We start from the raw sequence: 19,036 nt of genomic DNA on the forward strand, positions 1-19,036 counted from the left end.
CATTAGTGACGATTATTCGTTCTATCTATGTGATATTGTGTTAAATCAGGTGAATTATTGATTCATTGGTGCTCATTATTCTTTCTATATATGTTATATTGTGTTATGGTGGACTGTTCAGTTGACTGAATGATGTGATTTATGTTGTATTGTAATGTTCATTTGATGGAATGAGTTGAATTATGCATTCACTGGTGCTCATTACTCATTATATCTATGTGATATTGTGTTAATTAAATGAGGTGAATTATGCAGTCATTAATTGTTTGTGGGTAGATTGAGTTTTGTGGCAGCAAATTTGATATAATCGTTCTTCGGACAGGATTATAAAAATGTCAGCGGGGAATGGTAAGAATAAACGTACAATGGTGAGGGGTTTTGGGATGAAGATTGGGGTTGTGGTTGAAGATGTTGAAGAGGGGTATGGGCTCAGTAAGAAGCGTAAAGTATGTGAGCAGAAGACCATGCATTTGTATCCAGAATTGTTTAAGGTACTACAATACTCAATCTAAGATTGTTCTCACTGTGTTTTTGCATGATTAATGTTTACGAATGAATTAAGTATACTGTTTTTTTGTGTGATTAGGATGACAAATTAAGTTATGGAGGGACTGTCAAAGGTAAAGCGGAGGTGATGGCTGAACATACCAAGGCATCAAGTCGGGTAAGTTTGCTTCCTGATTAAGTGGTCAGTGGGTCTAGGAGAGGATTATTAATGCAATTTCATTGGCAGCCTCCTAACATGGGTTGCTGCATCGAGTCATTTGGGCGCATATGTCAGAAATTTGATGATAGGAGAAGACGTTGGGTTTGTGAGATGGGATTTGGTAGTCTTTTACATCTTGCTTTAGATATGCATTTACAAAGACAATTGGCATATTGGGTCATGACACGGATGGATCCAATTGGTGAAATGTTAAGAAGTCCCAACGGTATAGAGTTTAAGTTTTCAAAGAATCAGGTTAGGTGGGTACTAGGGATACCAATGGGTTCTAGGACTGTTCCTTGTACAAAAACCATGACCCATCATGAACGTGTAAAGGTTCAGAATATAATTTTAAAGTATGGTAAATCGTGGGAGTCCAAGTCTGGGGGACAGTCTAGTCAGATCTACACGTCTGTAGGCATACCATTAAGTTCATATATGATGAGTCGCTTGGAGGGGTACTTTGATGCTGAAGAGGAAGAGGAATTCAAGACGTTGTTCTTGATAATTGCTTTAGAGATGGTGTTGTGTCCCACTCAGTCACCCCGGCTTGCGTCTGACCTACTACCTGCAATAAGCTGTGCTATGGAGGCAGTTGAGTATGACTGGTGCTCTTTAGTGATGTTGAAGTTGCTGAAGAGCGTACAAAGTTTTTGTCGACGTTTCTATGCTAATGGGTTTGCCAGTGGATGCGGCAGGTGTGCAATATTTGTTGTAGTATGTGTGTTTCAGTGTATTATTGCTTGTTTTGTTTTTTCTTTGTGGTTCCTTTCTTAGTAATTGCTTGTTTTCAACATATTGGCAGATATTGTACTTGGATCGGTTGGATAGGGATCCTATTCAGTGGGGTGTTTTTCCTAGAATTAAAGTGTGGACTATGCAGCAGATTGGGATGGCAGCAAAGTCGGACAAATTGCTGTCTGGCGACTACGGGAAACTTTGGGTAAGCACTTTTGTATGTGTTTTATTGCACAGTCCTTCAAACAAATATGGTGTAGAGAGGAGTAACCAATTTTCATTTGAATTTCATTTGTGTGGTCTTTCCTTGTGGTGGATCAAGCTATTATTGGATATTGCCTATGGTGAACAACACCCAAGGGATGTACGGGATAGCATTGGACCCCAAGCTGGAGTGAATAATGTGAGGTTTGATCTTATAGTAGTTGTTTCACATGTGTACATTGAATCTGAATCTCTGTTGTGTGGATGCAGATGCATGATTTACCAGTGCCTTGGATTAACTTCAAGGCTAAGCAAAGAAGGGGTCGAATGCCTGAGGTGATTCTAAACTGCAAGGGAGGTAACAATATGTACAGTGTGTAATATGTAGCATGTGTTGAACGCAATTCTAAGTTTAATGTGTAATGTATTAAGGGTTCTTATATTTGTTGGATTTGGATTTTCTTATATTTACTTATTGGTTATTTCTTGGACAAATAATTTTCAGTTTTGTTTTTTTGACATATAATTTGTAGTTTGTTTTGTGACATATAATTTTCAGTTTAGTTGAATACTCAATTTCCAATTTGGAATGTGCAAGGGTAAAGCCCAGAAAATATACCTGATATCTGGTTTTTTTTGGGCTTATTTTGCTCAGTTTTTAGAATGTGTAATGTTCTGGAATAATGATTATAGTTGTAGGATTTGGATATTCTTAATTACTATTTTTACTTAATTGAATATTCAATTTTCTTTTTTTTGACAAAAGAATATTCAATTTTCAGTTAAGTTAAAAACTCAGTTTCCAATTTGTGTAAGGGTAAAGCCCAGTAAAAAAAGGCCTTGAATACTCAGTTTCCAATTTGGAATGTGTAAGGGTAAAGCCCAGAAAAAAGGCCCCTGATATCTGGTTTGTGGGCTCCTTTGGCCCAATGTATTGGTTAATTTTATTTTTGGCCCAATGTAATGTTCTGGAATAATGATGATAGTTGTAGGATTTGGATATTCTTAATTACTATTTTAACTTAATTAAATATTCAATTTTCTTTTTTTTTGACAAAAGAATATTCAATTTTCAGTTAAGTTGAAAACTCAGTTTCCAATTTGTGTAAGGGTAAAGCCCAGTAAAAAAAGGCCTTGAATACTCAGTTTCCAATTTGGAATGTGTAAGGGTAAAGCCCAGAAAAAAGGCCCCTGATATCTGGTTTGTGGGTTTGTGGGCTCCTTTGGCCCAATGTATTGGTCAATTTTATTTTTGGCCTTATTTTATTTCAAATGGACTTTGTCATAATTTTATGGCATTGTATAATTTATAATTTTATGTTATAGATTTCATAAGTTGTGCTGAAGTGTATAATTTTAGTGTACTGTATGTTTTACAAGTTTAATTGTATCAAAGTACACTTTATAGTTATTAAAATTTGAGCTAATGTGATAATTGCAGGGATAATTGTTAATTCAAACAATTGCATATTGTGCTAATTAAAACAAATTAACATCAAGTTCATAAGAAAGTTAAAAGCTTCAAGTTCAAAAGCAATACATCATCATCATAATGCCCATACTAAGGGGACTTTCTAATACATAGGTCCTTCGGGCTTCCTACAAAAGGCGATTGCATTCACTATCTACCCTAGACCCTTAATACATGATTTTGTTCACACATGACCTACTTGTCTGTGAACCAAAATATTTCATCCCCATTCCTCATGGCCGCACCCCGAACTAGGTGAATTGGAGTAACCTTTTTGTTCTCATGAATCATCAGGATTTTGTTGGGCCTTACATTGACCTCCTCACTCCAAGCTCGAAGCAGCCCGTCCAGAGAGTCGTCTAGCTTAACCAACACCTTCTTCTTCACTGACCGTGTTCGCGGCTCTCGAAGAATGACTAGCTTCTTACGAACATCCATGTTGCCATCAGCATGGTTCTACAAATCAAATCAAAGCAGAAATTAACAACTACATTTTAACTAAATTTAATGACATAAACTATATTTTTTTTAACCACTTTCATTCATTGCTATCTTAACTCAACAACTGTGTTTTAACTCAACTAATATTTTTTTTAACCACTTTCATTCATTGCTATCTTAACTCAACAACTGTGTTTTAACTCAACTAATATTTTTTTTAACCACTTTCATTCATTGCTATCTTAACTCAACAACTGTGTTTTAACTCAACTAATATTTTTTTTAACCACTTTCATTCATTGCTATCTTAACTCAACAACTGTGTTTTAACTCAACTAATATTTTTTTTTAACCACTTTCATTCATTGCTATCTTAACAACTTTGTTTTAACTCAACTAAACGACATTAAGAACTACAAATTACCGAAATTAACAACTAAAATCCAAAAACGTGTTTTATGTATTTAATTCAGTTTTACAATGGATTTAATCCACTTGAGTTGTTCACATTAAGTTAAAATCCATAAAGTACTTCAATAATTAATAACTGAATAATAGTTGCCGAAATTTAAAGACAATAAGATCTACAAAGTTATCAAGATTAATAGCTAAAATTTAGCTAAATTAACAACATAAATAATTTAACGACTATTAACAATAAAATTTGAACGAAATTAACGACTTTAAAAATTAGATTTTAACAGGTTTAAAAATTAAATTCGTGTTTAGCAGGTAAAAGTCAACGAGTTTAAAAATTAAATTTTAATGAAATTAACACCTAAAATGACTTATAATTTTAACTTGATGAAAACAAAAGCAAAATAAAATGATTAAGTTACCCGGTGGCCACGAACCCACAGGACAGCCTCATTCACAATCCCAGCCACTATTGGATTGTGAGTACAATAAATTATCCCACGAGCATTCCTTATAGTAATATCATCCGAATGACAGTCCACCCTCCTAGCATAGTCATATTAAATTTTCAGGAATGTTTCATTAATCCTAAGCTCATACTCGAGCCCTGGATCGTCGTCGTTTAGGCTGCGAATCCTGAGAGAGATCTTAGGAGCTAATACTCCAGGCCTTTTCTTCCTAAACCTTGGCCCTTTCTTAGCAACAGGCGCTGGCTTAGCAGTAGGAGGTGCCATGACAACCACATCATCAAGTTCATCATTTTCTATCTCAACAATAACATCCTTAGAAGCAACGGGCTTCTTTTGTTTAGCACCATCGACGTCCTTCTTCTCCTGATCAGCTACATCCTCCTTGTTTTCTACGGCAGCAACGACGTCCTTGTTCTCTTCAGCATTAGCAACGACGTCCTCCATCTCTTCAGCAGCACCAACGACGTTCGTGTTCTCTTCAGCAGCAGCAACGACGTCCTTGTTCTCTTCAGCAGCAGCAACGACGTTCTTGTTGTCTTCAGCATCAGCAACCTTCTCTTCGGCAACAGTTCCTTTTGGTTTCGTAAGGTCATGTACAGGATCTTCAATGAGGTTAGGAACAGAACGATGAGACTGCAGTCTAGCGCGACATTTTCTTCCTCCGACCCTCATGCCACACACTAACTGCTCCAAGAGGCTGGGACGCCCGCTAGAAGTCTTCCTTTTCCTACGTGGTGGACCGAGTATGGAAGGGATACCATTAGGGTTAAGATTTGAAGGGGCGGAGGAACTCATTTCGGATGAATATCTATGTGTGGATGATGTTGGTGAATAAGTTATTTTGTGAAGTCTTATATAACCCCCCCTTGCGTAGGAATACACCTTTTTTTTCAATTAAAATATTAATTAAATTATGCAAATGAGAATGAGAGTGCAAAGCAATATTTCCATACTATATATAATATTTTTTTCCTAATTATACCACGGTCGATGACTGTCTCAATTGGTTTACATTCTACCTACACACTATATTTGGTTCTAGGTTCGAATCCCAGCAGCCGCATTTCCCATCCCCCAAATTTTTTTATTTGTTGCTTTTTACACTCCTCCAATATTTGTTTTGGACTTTTGGGTTTATAAAAAGGTAGTCCAATTTTATCTTTTTATACATGCAATTACACTAATTGTATCTATTTTTAAAAAGTTACTTTGTATGTATTAGTATAAACAGTTGTATTAAAGATAATTACAAATCATGTCTACACTAATTAAATATGATGATAATAATAATAATAATAATAATAATAATAATAATAATAATAATAATAATAATAATAATAATAATAATAATAATAATAATAATAATAACAACATATAATTTTGTACTAAAAGGAGTTGTCCTTTATCCGCGAGGTATTAACTAAAGGACATTGTCTACGCTTACAAAATCACATTGAGGCCTGCCAAAATTGTTTAACAGAAAAAGGGAAACATGTATCTTCCTATGAATGTTCAGCACTTCAGCTATAATCCTTTCTAACGTCCCAAAAGCATACTCGTAAGTAGCTATCCTAGCTTTATCTTAGGCCAAATCTTATCCTAACACTTCACATTTATCATTTTACCACGGTGAATCCAATTTCTTTTTACCTCTCCAGTCATACTTCCAAATATCTTACACACCAAATTGAAAATCGTATATGTACTGTTGCTAAGGCAATTTTCACATTGTGGTAAATCAATCAACGACTACAATTTAAAACATCAACGCCTATAAACAAAGAAATTACTTGATTAATCAGCTCAAATTCGATTTCATAGTATTTATTGTAAGTTTATGGAAATATTTCATAACCTTACACCTAAAAGTATGATCTAACATGGTTTTAAAAAAAATATGCTTTAACAATAAAATTGGTTACTGGCAATTAGGGTTTCTAGGGTTTAGGGTTTAGGGTTTCTAGGTTTTAGGGTTTGTGTATAGGGAATACATGAAATAAAATTATCAAAGTTGTTACGTTTATTGACATAATTAGAGTTCATTTCGATCTGATAAACCAAAGAACAATTGAGCTTCGATGATCAGCTATATAGAGAAACAATATATGAACATCATTACTACGATCGACTACAGAGAAGAATTCGATCACCAAACAAACTATTATAATTACATTTTACTGTCAATTTTAAAATGTACAATTCTATTTTGTAGTTAAGGCGGAGAGTTTAATTTTTAAAACAAAAATTAGATTTTACTGTCAATTTTAAAATGTACAATTCTATTTTGTAATAATTAAGGCGGAGAGTTTAATTTTTAAAACAAAAAAAGACAATACAATAAGAATTTAGTATGGCTTATTTAAGGATTTAAGAGGGTTTAGGGTTTAGTGGTTTAGGGTTTAGGGTTTGGAGGGTTTGACTTCCAATTCTTATTGTTTTAGTTTTGTACAATAAATCTGACAAACCAAAGAACAATTGAGGTTCGATGAGTTCATTACTTCGATCAACTACAAAGAATAATTCGAACACCAAGCAAACTACGATTTACTACATAGAAGAATTCGATGTCCAAGCAAACTTAAATATTTTTAGAAATATTGTCATTTATAAAATGCATGTACAATTGACAGTTTATAATGCAGATTTAAATTTTTGAATAAAAAGTTGATAGACTACTTAGAAAGTTAGAATTTAAATTGTCAATAATTAATTTTTTTAATTACTAGTACTTTAGAATATTAAATAATTTTTATTTTTTAATCTATTGTCATAGAAATGGAAACAAAAATCCAAAAAATATTCACCCACACCCTTTCCAACGTTTATAAATCATACCTACAACCTACCTAGCCCTAATCATAGCTACCCTACTCCTGACTTACCATGGTGAAACAATGTCCTTTTACCAAACTAAACAATGTCCTTTTTACCAAACTCATACTTTCAAAAATCTCACACAAACATTTGAAAATCGTATCTGTAGTCCTACTAATGCAACTGTCACATATTGAATTTTTTTTTACTGGACTGTCACATATTGATAAATCAACGGCTTTAAATTTAGATCGACTATTCAACGGCTGACGACTGTAATTTGTTTGTGAACACTAAATTTTGTTGTTGATATATATATATATTATATATATATATATGTTATATATATATATATATTGACTTAACAACAATTTATAGCTAAATATATTGAAACAAATAGAAATCAAGTTTATTTTATAAGCGTAAAAAAATACGGAGTATATAAAAGTTTTACATCATTAGAGGTACATAAGAATTTAATTAGTATGACGATTGATCATATATAAGTGTTTGGGGTTGGAGGAGGGTTTAGGGTTTGAAGGGTCTAGGGTTTGGAGGGTTTAGGGTTTGAAGGGTTTAGGGTTTGGAGGGTTTAGGGTTTATAGGGTCTAGGGTTTGGAGGGTTTAGGGTTTGAAGGGTTTAGGGTTTGGAAGGGTTTAGGGTTTGGAGGGTTTGATTTCAAATTTGATCGTTTACAACTTGAGGTGTACATTATTCGGATATACACCGAAATAGGTCAATCTAAACCGAATTATTAATTAGGATTGGATAACTATAAATCGGATCGGATTGGATTGAAACATTTTGAGAAATCGGATTTTTGGATCGGATCAAATTTTGACCTTGTTTGCATCCAATAAATAAATTTCATCGAAATATGAAGCCATGATGTTACAAATGAGGGTTGTTCATCCTAATCATGTGAAATTATTTTTATGATTACGTTGATTGTTTATAACATGCAATTCCATTTAGATTCTAATGCAGATTTAGATTTTAGTTAAAAAAAATGATAGATTTTCATAATAATTTAGTCCAAATGAGTATGGATCATATATATTTAATGATTTCAGGGTTTGAAGGGTTTATGGTTTGTTTATGGTTTGAAGGGTTTAAGGTTTGAAGGGTCTAGGGTGTGAATGGTTTAGGGTTTGGAGGGTTTGATTTCCAATTTGATCATTTATAGGACAACTTGGGGTGTCCATTATTCGGATAAAAACCAAAAAAGTCCAATCTAAACCAAAGTATTTATTCGGATCGGATAAATTTAAATCGCATCGGAATGGATTGAAAATTTTTTAGAATTCAGATGTTTCGGATCGGATCGGATTGACCTTGTTTATGAGTGTAGGGAATAATTTCAAGCCTTTAAATCCCACTAGCTTGAACCCCACTGTGATCATACACTAAAGTACGGTTGCGTCCAAAAGGGAAGAAGATAGAGCAAAAGAGTCGCCAACAAGTTTTTAAGGAACTTGTAAACCGTTCACGAGGTGAAGGTTACACCCCTTAACGATCCAAGAGATCGTCAACTCCATAAGGTCATGAACCAAATAAGGGTTCGGGGATGAAGGTACAAATCCAACCTAAAAGAGATTGAATCTGCCCTAATAATAGGCCTCTACTTTATTCTGCTCGTATTCATGTGCGCTTTCTGATTAACATGCAATCAATAGGTTACCCTAAACCTGTTTAATCTATGTTGGTTGAATTTAATGCACAAATAAATCTATTATTGGCGATCACTTGAATTATAATCTCAATTAACCCTAACAAGATTATTAAATATCTTATTAAGCGTGATCACAAGTACAAATTCCCTTTAACATGCAATAAAAGGTGATCAAGCAATAACAATAAATATAATATGTATAAAGCAACATAATAAATAATAATAACAATAATTATAATCGTTATCAAAATAATAATAATAATATTCATAATCATCATAAATTATAACAATTATAATCATAATCATGTTCATGTTAATATTAAAGCATAATAAAAATAGCAAGATCCTAGGCATGATACTAACAAGATTAATAACAAACCCTAGCATGTCACTAAGCAATAAAAATCAAATCTTTAACCCTAACATGATACTAGCAATCATAAATATTAGGAAGAACATAGGAAGCATCGTAACAATCATATTTAATATATTTGATATTATAACCTTTTCCCTAAACATGATACTAGGAATATCATAATAACTATATAAACATGATTTCTACATCATAACATCAATTAAAACATTAAATTACTTACTTGGATGCCTCGTACCTCTTTCTAATAACAAAATACACACGTTAGTAACTTCAAGGAAAAATAATAAACAAACAATTAAATTAAATAATTGAAAGAGAGATTTGGGACCAAACCCTCAGAAATTAAACCTTTCACGTCTAGGGCGAAGGCAACTTCGAATATGGCTAGGTGTTTCTAGATCTTACGAATGCGGAATTTTGTATGAAAAAAGAGTAAGAAAGAATTGAATGTTAAAGAATGCTAAAGGATTAATGAAAGCTAATTAAAACTAATCGTTGATGAGAATTCGTGAATGAAAGATGATGATTGTACATGAATGAATTGTAGATGAATGCTTGCGAATGAAGAGAATTGGTGAATGAAAACGGAGTTTTTGATACGATATTTATAGAGAAAATCAGCCAAAAAAGATAATTTAACAAAACAGAGTCTGACGATTGCAAAACAGGATTGGCGCCAACCCTGGCTAGCCGGCGCCAGGCACCAGTGGCTAGCGCCAGGCGCCAATGGCTAGCGCCAAGCCTGGTTCCAGGCGCCAAGGCCTGGGGTTGGACGCCAAACTGGAATTCAACGCGTTTTTGAAAATCTGATAAATTTCCCGTACTGGAAGATAAAATAATATAATTTCTTCGAAAATGCTATTTGATCTTGATTAAAACTCTGAAAAGTCAACAAAGTCAACTTATCAATGCTAATTGAATTAGGAATGAAAAGAACCTTCTAGCAGATTCTAGAAGACTAAAACCATTCCTAATTACATTAGGAATGATAAATCATATTAGGCCCTCCCCTAGATCATTGGGCCGTACATAAAGCTCAAACCGGGCCCAGTTTAGTAAATTGGCCATAACTTTCTCAATATTCATCGGAATTGGGCTTATAATATATCGTTGGAAAGGTCTTTTCAAACCCCATCCAACTACACTATTATTGGACCCATATCATGGACCAACCAAACTGGATTTTCTGTTTTCTTAAAATAAGTTTTCAAAAACAGAGAGAAGAGAAATGAAATTAAAACTATCCGCAACACTAGACTTTCCACACTTTCACTTCATTCGATTATGATTCGACGCGAAAGGTACTCATCACTGGGTTTGGTTTTGGGGAGACACAAATGGGTGTCTACAGAAGCCCCCACTTTGACTGAGTTTGGAGAAACGCAAGTTTCGAAAACAAAAGTCAAAGTATCGATAGGGACGGAGAATGATTCAGAACGTTCTGCGATCCTAAATCAATCTTGTAACGCCGATACCTGCAAAACTAGCGTTAGTTAAACAGATAAAAGAGTTAAGAAACGCGTATCTTCTACCAACGAGCACACGTCTCTCAAAGTAACCGATTGTTTTGATGACCTTCTACAAGCTAGAGAATGTCATCCCGCTTGAAAACCGCTACGCCCGTAACTGCTTCCAAATTAGAAGATTGGTTCGCATGAAACTATCCTTCCTGCAATTAATAATATTCCACGTCCAAGGGAATACTATCGAAGATTGCTTCTCTTGAAACAATCCCCAACCGCATAGATAATATTCCACGTCCAAGGGAATACTATCGAAGATTATTTCTCTTGAAACAATCTTCATCTGCATTATGACCATCTTCCATGCCTAAGGGAATATGATCGATGACAACTTCGCCCGAAATTACCTCCAGTTGTTTGTGACAACTCTCCGCAAGCTAGGGAATGTCGTCGAAGATATCCTCACTTGAAGTCATCCTCATTTGATGCGATAATTTCCCAAAGGAAATTACCGAAGACCCACTCCTGTCGATCTTTAAAAGTTCGCCTGAACTTTGCTTCCGCTATGCCTGTATGTCGACACTTCTATTGCTTTGAACCTGTACGTCGGTGCTTTTGCTGTGATGACAATCCTCTTTTCTTTGGGAATAGTTGCCAACACAACTCTTGTATGATGTATGGCAATCCGATTTAGGGAAAGTTGTCAATGCTTCGTAACAATCCATCCTTGGAAATGTTGCCACGATGATGCGACAATCCGTATCTCGGAAAATTTGCCAAAATCCAATTTTTCATAAGAACTTTGCTACGATCGACAATCCACATCTTGGAATAAAACTCTTGAAAGCAATCCACCTTGGAAATTTGCCAACGCTATGCGACAATCCTCTTGGGAAGATATTGCCACAATTGACAATCCGCGTCTTGGAACATTTGCAAAAAAGAGTCGACCGACAATCCACTTCGGGAAAATTTGCCACTTACTGAAATGAATGACAATCCACGTTGAGGAACTTTTGCCGATAGTTATGATGAATAGAAACCTACAACAATCCTTTGGGAAATTTTGCTATAGGGAACTGGGTGTATGACAATCCAATTTCGGAAAACTTGCCAGCGATGACAATCCGAACTTGGAAAAAATTGCCAAACAAAGAAGGAGCACGACAATCCACGCTTGGAAACTTTGCCAGAGATGACAATCCACTAGTAGAAAAAGCCTCATTTGCGTCGCCATATTTGCGTCACTCATTCTAAAGAACGACGCAAATGTGTATTTTTACTATACTTTAAAGTTATTTGCGTCGCTTGTTATTAAAGAAGCGACGCAAAAAACAAATGTATGTTAGCTTTCTATCATTTGCGTCGCTCTTATTTATTAAAGCGACGCAAATAAGTTTATTATTTGCGTCACTCATTTACTGACAAGCGACGCAAATAAGGCACTGAATAATTTGCGTCACTCTTTTAATAAATGAGCGACGCAAATAACAAATTTTCAGCATTTCAGATTTTGTTATTTGCGTCGCATTTTTATTATGAAGTGACGCAAATAACTCTGCTTTAGGTTACCCATTCTGCGCTTTTGACCTTAGCTTTTCACTTTCACTAATTCACTAAACTGCAAATCCCCAGCTTTTCAATTTCGACCCTTCAATCCAACAAATTCGCCCAAAAAACACCCACAAATTCGCCCAAAAAACTGCAAATCCCCAGCAAATTCAACATCCAAAATCGCAATCAAGTTCAACACCCATAATCGGCAGCAAATCCGAGCAATTTCGAGCTAAAATTTAGACCAAAAACCCTAATTAATTCGAACCCTTAAACCCCAGAAAAATTGATTATTTTCGACCAAAAATCCCCCATTTCGAGCAAAAAATGTACTCAATTCCATACGAATTCGAACCGTAGAAACCCCAAAAAATTCAATTAAAAATCCTGCTGAAAAAATTCGAGCAATATCTGATATTTTCGAGTGGAAAAATCGCATAATTTCGCCCCCAAAAACCCGAGGAAGTTCAAGCAAATTACAGCAATGTTGAATTTTTGAATTTTCGAGTGGAAAAATTGCTTAATTTCGCCCCTAAAAATCGATTTCGGCTCGACATTGTTGAATTTTAGAAATCAATTTCACCTATGGTAAGATTGCTTCTATTTATGTTCAATCTTTTCATGGTAGATAGAATGTAGCATTTAACTTGAACTTTTAGTGTTAGTTCACTAATTAGAATGTTCAATCTTTTATGTTCAATCGATTTCGGCTCGGACTTAGTTTAATTTCAGGTTTAGTGTTAGTTCACTAATTAGAATTTATATGGCAGATTTAATTGAATTTTTATAATTTTCAGTCATTGAATTTTCATTTGAGCATATTGCATACTTGTGAATTTCAGTCATTGAATTTTTGAAGTCAATTTTCATCTGAGCATATTGCATAGTCATTGAATTTATATGGCTGTTTTGCAATATTTTACTGGTTGCTTGTTTGCATCTTTGAACAGTCTGTAGAATAGCATAGTCATTTGAGCATATTGCATAGTCCCTAAAAATGTTGCATGATAAGCCAGGCCTCTAGCTTATGTCCTAATAGAGAAGTGATATTGTAATTGGAATGCTAGGCTTAATCATCTGGGATCTTTTCAATATTATGTACGGTATAATTATGGAGCAAATATTGAACTTTTTCTCTTTGGGTCTTTGACCTTTAGAAGTAGGCGGATACTTGTGAAGGTATCACAGCCTCACAGGTTATGTACTCAGCCTTAGTTTTTCTCTGGCGTGTAGGAAATTGTCTTTTACTTTCTCTATGTAGTTTAGTTAAGTAAGGAGCTTATTATTACTTCATGTTATTGGCGTAGGAGTGCAGTCAACTTGACATAGTTGTTCACCTGCAAAGCCTGCTTTTATGCGATCTGTTCTTCCACCCAGTGAAATACTATTGCACTGTTCAAAGCCTGGATACAATTTGCGGTAAAAGTTATTTGGGGCTTTTTTTTTTTTTTTTTGAAATACCATGGTTTCTTTGAAGTTTCAAACTTCAAACTAAAGTAATTTAATAGATTGTGTTCTTTTACTATGGATAATTGTTAGTGCTCCATTTGTTCTGCAAATTTGTTTGCATTTAGTCTGTAGATTTTTACAGTTGCTGTTTTGCAATATACTTGACATCTATGATTCTTTGAATGTCTTATTAAAATTATTTTTTATCATTTAATTTTTTTGTAGGCATCATCATAATGGGCGATGGGAAGCACGAATTGGGTGCGTTTATGAGAACAAGTACCTCTACTTAGGCACTTTCAGTAATGTCCTGAACTCTATTTCTCTCGTGCTCGCTCTTGTTCTATGAGATTTAGGATCACGAGCACACACGCAAATACGTGGTCAGACAAAGTGATTATCATAATCACAGGGACAAAGTGATTTTCAAACTATGTTGGTTTAATATATGTAATTTTTTATGGCAGATTCTTAATTATGCGGAAGTGAATTCCACAAGTTGCTCGAGGTTCTGGTTGTGGACAAACGATTAAGGCGGTAGTACGCATACGAGATTGTCTTCACTTGTGGTATATATATCTGAACCATTCTTTGCAATATTAACTTATTTGTTCTGGTTGGTATAATGATTGTGAATTGTATGAGATTTTTAATTGTGATATAATTGATTGGAATTGCAATAATACTTGCATCATTGACTTAGATACCCGTTCAGGGCTTACTCATTAGGAGTAAGTCTTGAATAGTCCCCGGTTTGGGACTGTTCTTGAATGTTCTATCTCATTTAGGTGATAACTACTTGAATTGTTTTGGATCTAAGAAGATCATGGCTCACTATTTCCCGATTGTTCTCTGGGTACATATGTTGATAGCCGATTATCTACATTGTGTGCTTGGAGAACTGTAGGGAAATGCTGCCGGATTTTCTTTAGAACCAAACTTTACAAGTAGTTATTAGTGAGATAGGACATTCAAGAATGGGTTAGGTTGGAGTGATAAGGACCTTATTGGATCATCCGGAGTTGCATTTACATGATATAAACTTTGAATGAAAATGTTTGATGCCTTATATTCTTGTTTATGGTTAAGGAGCTATATATGTTACAAAATATACACATTATCTTAAAATTAATTTTGTTATTCAGTGGTTGAAAATGGATCGAAGTTGGATGTATGGTAAACGAAATTGTACAAGTTTTTTACGAGGAATTGAAGAGTTTAGCACTGTTGCCTTAAAACACCAAACAGAGAATAAATCAAAGAATATTCTTTGTCCTTGTTGTGACTGTAATAATTCGAGGGGATATCGTGATATAGTTGATATTAAAGATCATCTAATTCGTCGTGGGTTTAAAGAAAACTACACGAGGTGGACATGGCATGGTGAGAGCATATATATTGAGGCAAGTTCTAGTTATTGTCCAAGGGAAGATGAGAATCATTGTGATGATGATAATGACCCCCAAGGTGAGGATATCGATACAGCTGATGATATTGGTGTTGAAAGTGAGAGTGAAGTGGAGAAGGACAGGATAGATGAAATGATGCAAGATGTTGAAGACCATTTCACAGAGTGTCCCCAGACATATGATAGTATTTTGAGAGCTGCTGAAACCCCGTTATATCCTGGTTGTACAAAGTTCACTAAACTTGGTGCTATTATGAAGTTATTCAACTTAAAGGCGAGCAATTGTTGGACTGACAAGGGTTTTACGCAGTTGTTAGAAGCCTTAGTAGAAATGTTTCCCGACGGGAATGAACTTCCAAACTCCACCTATGAGGCCAAGAAACTTATGTGCCCCTTGGGTATGGAGTATGAGAAGATACATGCTTGTCCCAATGACTGTGTGTTGTATCGAAATGAGTATGCTGATTTGCATGAGTGTCCAAGGTGTGGAGTTTCTCGTTACAAGATGAATGATACTGGTGAGATGTGTAAGAAAGGGTCTCCGGCTAAGGTATTATGGTATCTTCCAATTATACCGAGATTTAGGAGACTCTTCTCGGATGAAAAAACTGCAAAATTATTGAGGTGGCATGCTGATGGGAGGAAGAAAGATGGGTTAATGAGGCATCCTGCTGATTCCCCGCAATGGAGGAACATTGATCGAAAGTTCAAGGACTTTGGTGAAGAAGATCGAAATCTTAGGCTTGGTCTTAGTACAGATGGAATGAACCCATTTGGGACACTAAGTACCCAATATAGCACCTGGCCGGTTCTTCTAACTATCTACAATTTGCCTCCTTGGTTATGCATGAAGTCTAGATACATTATGTTGTCCCTTCTAATATCTGGGCCTAAACAACCTGGAAATGACATTGATGTGTATCTAGCGCCTCTCATTGAAGATTTGAAATTGTTGTGGAATGAAGGTGTCCAAATGTTTGATGCATATAGTAAAACCAATTTCACTTTACGTGCCATGATTTTTTGTACGATAAATGACTTCCCAGCTTATGGGAATTTGTCGGGGTACACTGTGAAGGGAAGAACTCCTTGCCCCATTTGTGAAGATGATTTGGAGGCATTGCGCCTAGACAATTGTGGCAAGCATGTATACATGGATAATCGAAGACATCTTCCAGAAGACCACCCTTTTCGATTCAATAAGGGGTCTTTTAATGGAAAAGTGGAGTTGAGAGAAGCTCGTGGCCCTTTACGTGCAAGTGAGGTTTATCAGCGGGTCAAAGACATTGAGAATGAGTTTGGTAAGCCTTACAAAAGCAAATCAACTGGGGGTTACAAGAAGAAGTCTGAGCTATGGTCTCTTCCATATTGGAGACATTTGGAAGTTAGACATTGTCTAGATGTAATGCATATTGAGAAAAATATATGTGATGCCATTGTGGGAACTTTATTAAACATGCCAGGAAAGACAAAGGATGGAGTTAAAGTAAGAAAAGACATGGCTGCTATGGGTCGTTCAGAGTTGGCACCCGAATCTCGAGGAAAACGCTGGTATCTTCCCCCAGCTTGCTTTACCTTGTCTAAAAAGGAAAAAACTAGCTTCTGTGAGTCATTGCATGGTTTAAAGGTCCCGGCTGGATTTTCTTCTAATTTTCGTAGACTTGTGTCAATGTCTGACTTGAAATTGGGTGGCATGAAATCTCATGATTGTCATGTCTTGATGCAACAATTATTACCAGTTGCCATTCGAGGAATTTTGCCACCTCAAGTGAGGTATACAATTACAAGATTATGTGTCTTTTTTAACACTATCTGTAACAAGGTCATAAATCCAAGTATTTTAGATGACTTGCAAGCAGATATACTTGAGACAATGTGTCGATTTGAAATGTATTTTCCCCCATCTTTTTTTGACGTGATGCCTCATTTGGTTATTCATCTTGTACGTGAAATTAAACTTTGTGGACCAGTGTGTATGAGATACATGTATCCTTTTGAACGAGAAATGGGTGACTTAAAAGGAAAAGTCATGAATCCGGCCAAACCTGAAGCTAGTATTGTACAACGAACAGTTGCTGAGGAAGTGGCAGCATGGGTTGCTCAATATCTTGCACGTTCACAAAAAATTGGGTTACCAAAGTCTCGACACGATGGGAGGCTTGGAGGTCAAGGTACTATTGGCAGGAAAAGGATATCCATGGGCTTTGAAATGAAAAATAAGGCCGAGCTTTTTGTGTTGCAAAATCTTAGTGAGGTTCATCCTTACTTGGACGAGCACATGCTTTTTCTTAAAAATAAATATCCTTCCAAAAGTGATCTTCAGCTGATAAAGGAGCATAATTGTTCATTCGTTACATGGTTCAAGGAACGAGTGATGTCCCAACTATCCACCACACCTAACGATATATCTGACACATTGAGATGGTTGGCATATGGTGCTAAATGTCAAGTCATGTCATATGAGGGATACGACATCAATGGGTATTCTTTTTACACTAGCCGACAAGATGACAAGTCAACAATGCAAAACAGTGGTGTTAAAGTAGTAGGTTTGTCATCTGAGTATGTTAGTGCACATGATAAAACACTTGTGGATAAGAAGAAATTTTATTATGGAATCATTGAAGAAATAATAGAGCTGGATTATGTTGATTTCAAGATTCCTCTATTTCGATGTAAGTGGGCTGATAGTAGCCGTGGTGTAAAAAAAGATGAACAAGGGAACTTGACCCTTGTAAATCTTGGTCGACGAGGGCATCTAGCTGATCCATTTATATTAGCTTCACAAGCAAAACAAGTTTTTTACATGGCTGACCCAGCTGATTGTAAGTGGTCAGTTGTTTTAGAAGGTAAAAGAAGGATACTTGGCATTGAAGATGTGGTGGACGAGGAAGAATATGATGAGCAATTTAATGAGTCACCACCTTCCGTTTGGAGCATCCCTCCAATAGTCGATGATTTTGACACAACGTTGAAACGAAAAGATCATAATGAAGGATTTTATATCGCAAAAGAGAAGAATGAAGGCGGTATGAATTCTATGATTTTTATTGTTATTGCATAAATTGCTTATTATTGTTATGTGTTCAAGTTTATAATTTAAAAATGATATAAATCGACGTCTTAATTTATTTATGTCTTTTTTTTTCAGGTAAGTAATAATGGAGGATGAGGATTTGCATAATCCTTCCATGTCTTTGCAAAGTGAGGAAGATGAGCCACACAATCAATCACAATTAGAGCTACAAACAACCGACTCTCAGAAGAAGAAAAAAAAGCCAAGAGGTCCTTCAAAGGGCCTAAAATCCATGCCTGGGGTTCCTAGAGTGCTTGAATGGGATGAATTGTGTCGACCCATTGGTAAGTGGGCAAAAGCATACAAAATTCATGTTGGTGAAATAAGTCGTGCAAAGGTGTCTATATTGTATAAAGATTGGAATCAAGTTCCACAAGGAATAAAAGACACTTTGTGGGAAGATGTTAAGGTAATATTCACTATTATATGTTAAATGTTATACTATTATATGATCATTTTGACATTATTTGAATATGATGAAAACAATTTATTTGAATATGATGAAATTATTTACTAACTTTTTTTATTTTTTTAATTTTTTGCGTAGAGAGAGTTTCAAATCGAAGAAGATGAAGACAAGAAAAAAAAGGTCCTACGCACTTGTGATAAAACTTGGAGAGATTTCAAAACAAAATTGGTCAGTGGTTGGATCACATGTACCAGGAATATGCCGAAGGAGAAAAGAATGCCGTATGTACTGTATGATTTCATATCTGAGGATATGTGGAAAACATTTGTGGAGGGGCATACGACAGATGATTTTAAGGTTTGTGTGT

The 19,036-nt window shown here is 35.3% G+C and overlaps 1 protein-coding gene across 1 annotated transcript; it reads left to right on the forward strand.

The window, feature by feature from the left end:
• Positions 1-15,317: 15,317 nt before the first annotated feature.
• Positions 15,318-18,248, forward strand: LOC145625323 (uncharacterized). The gene has a single exon (XM_081678382.1). It carries the CDS (start codon positions 15,318-15,320, stop codon positions 18,246-18,248), a length of 2,931 nt encoding a protein of 976 aa, XP_081534508.1.
• Positions 18,249-19,036: the final 788 nt, after the last annotated feature.

Source organism: Chenopodium album, chromosome 3 (genome assembly GCF_948465745.1).
Source record: "Chenopodium album chromosome 3, dcCheAlbu1.1, whole genome shotgun sequence".
In the NCBI taxonomy this organism is placed as follows: domain Eukaryota; kingdom Viridiplantae; phylum Streptophyta; class Magnoliopsida; order Caryophyllales; family Amaranthaceae; genus Chenopodium; species Chenopodium album.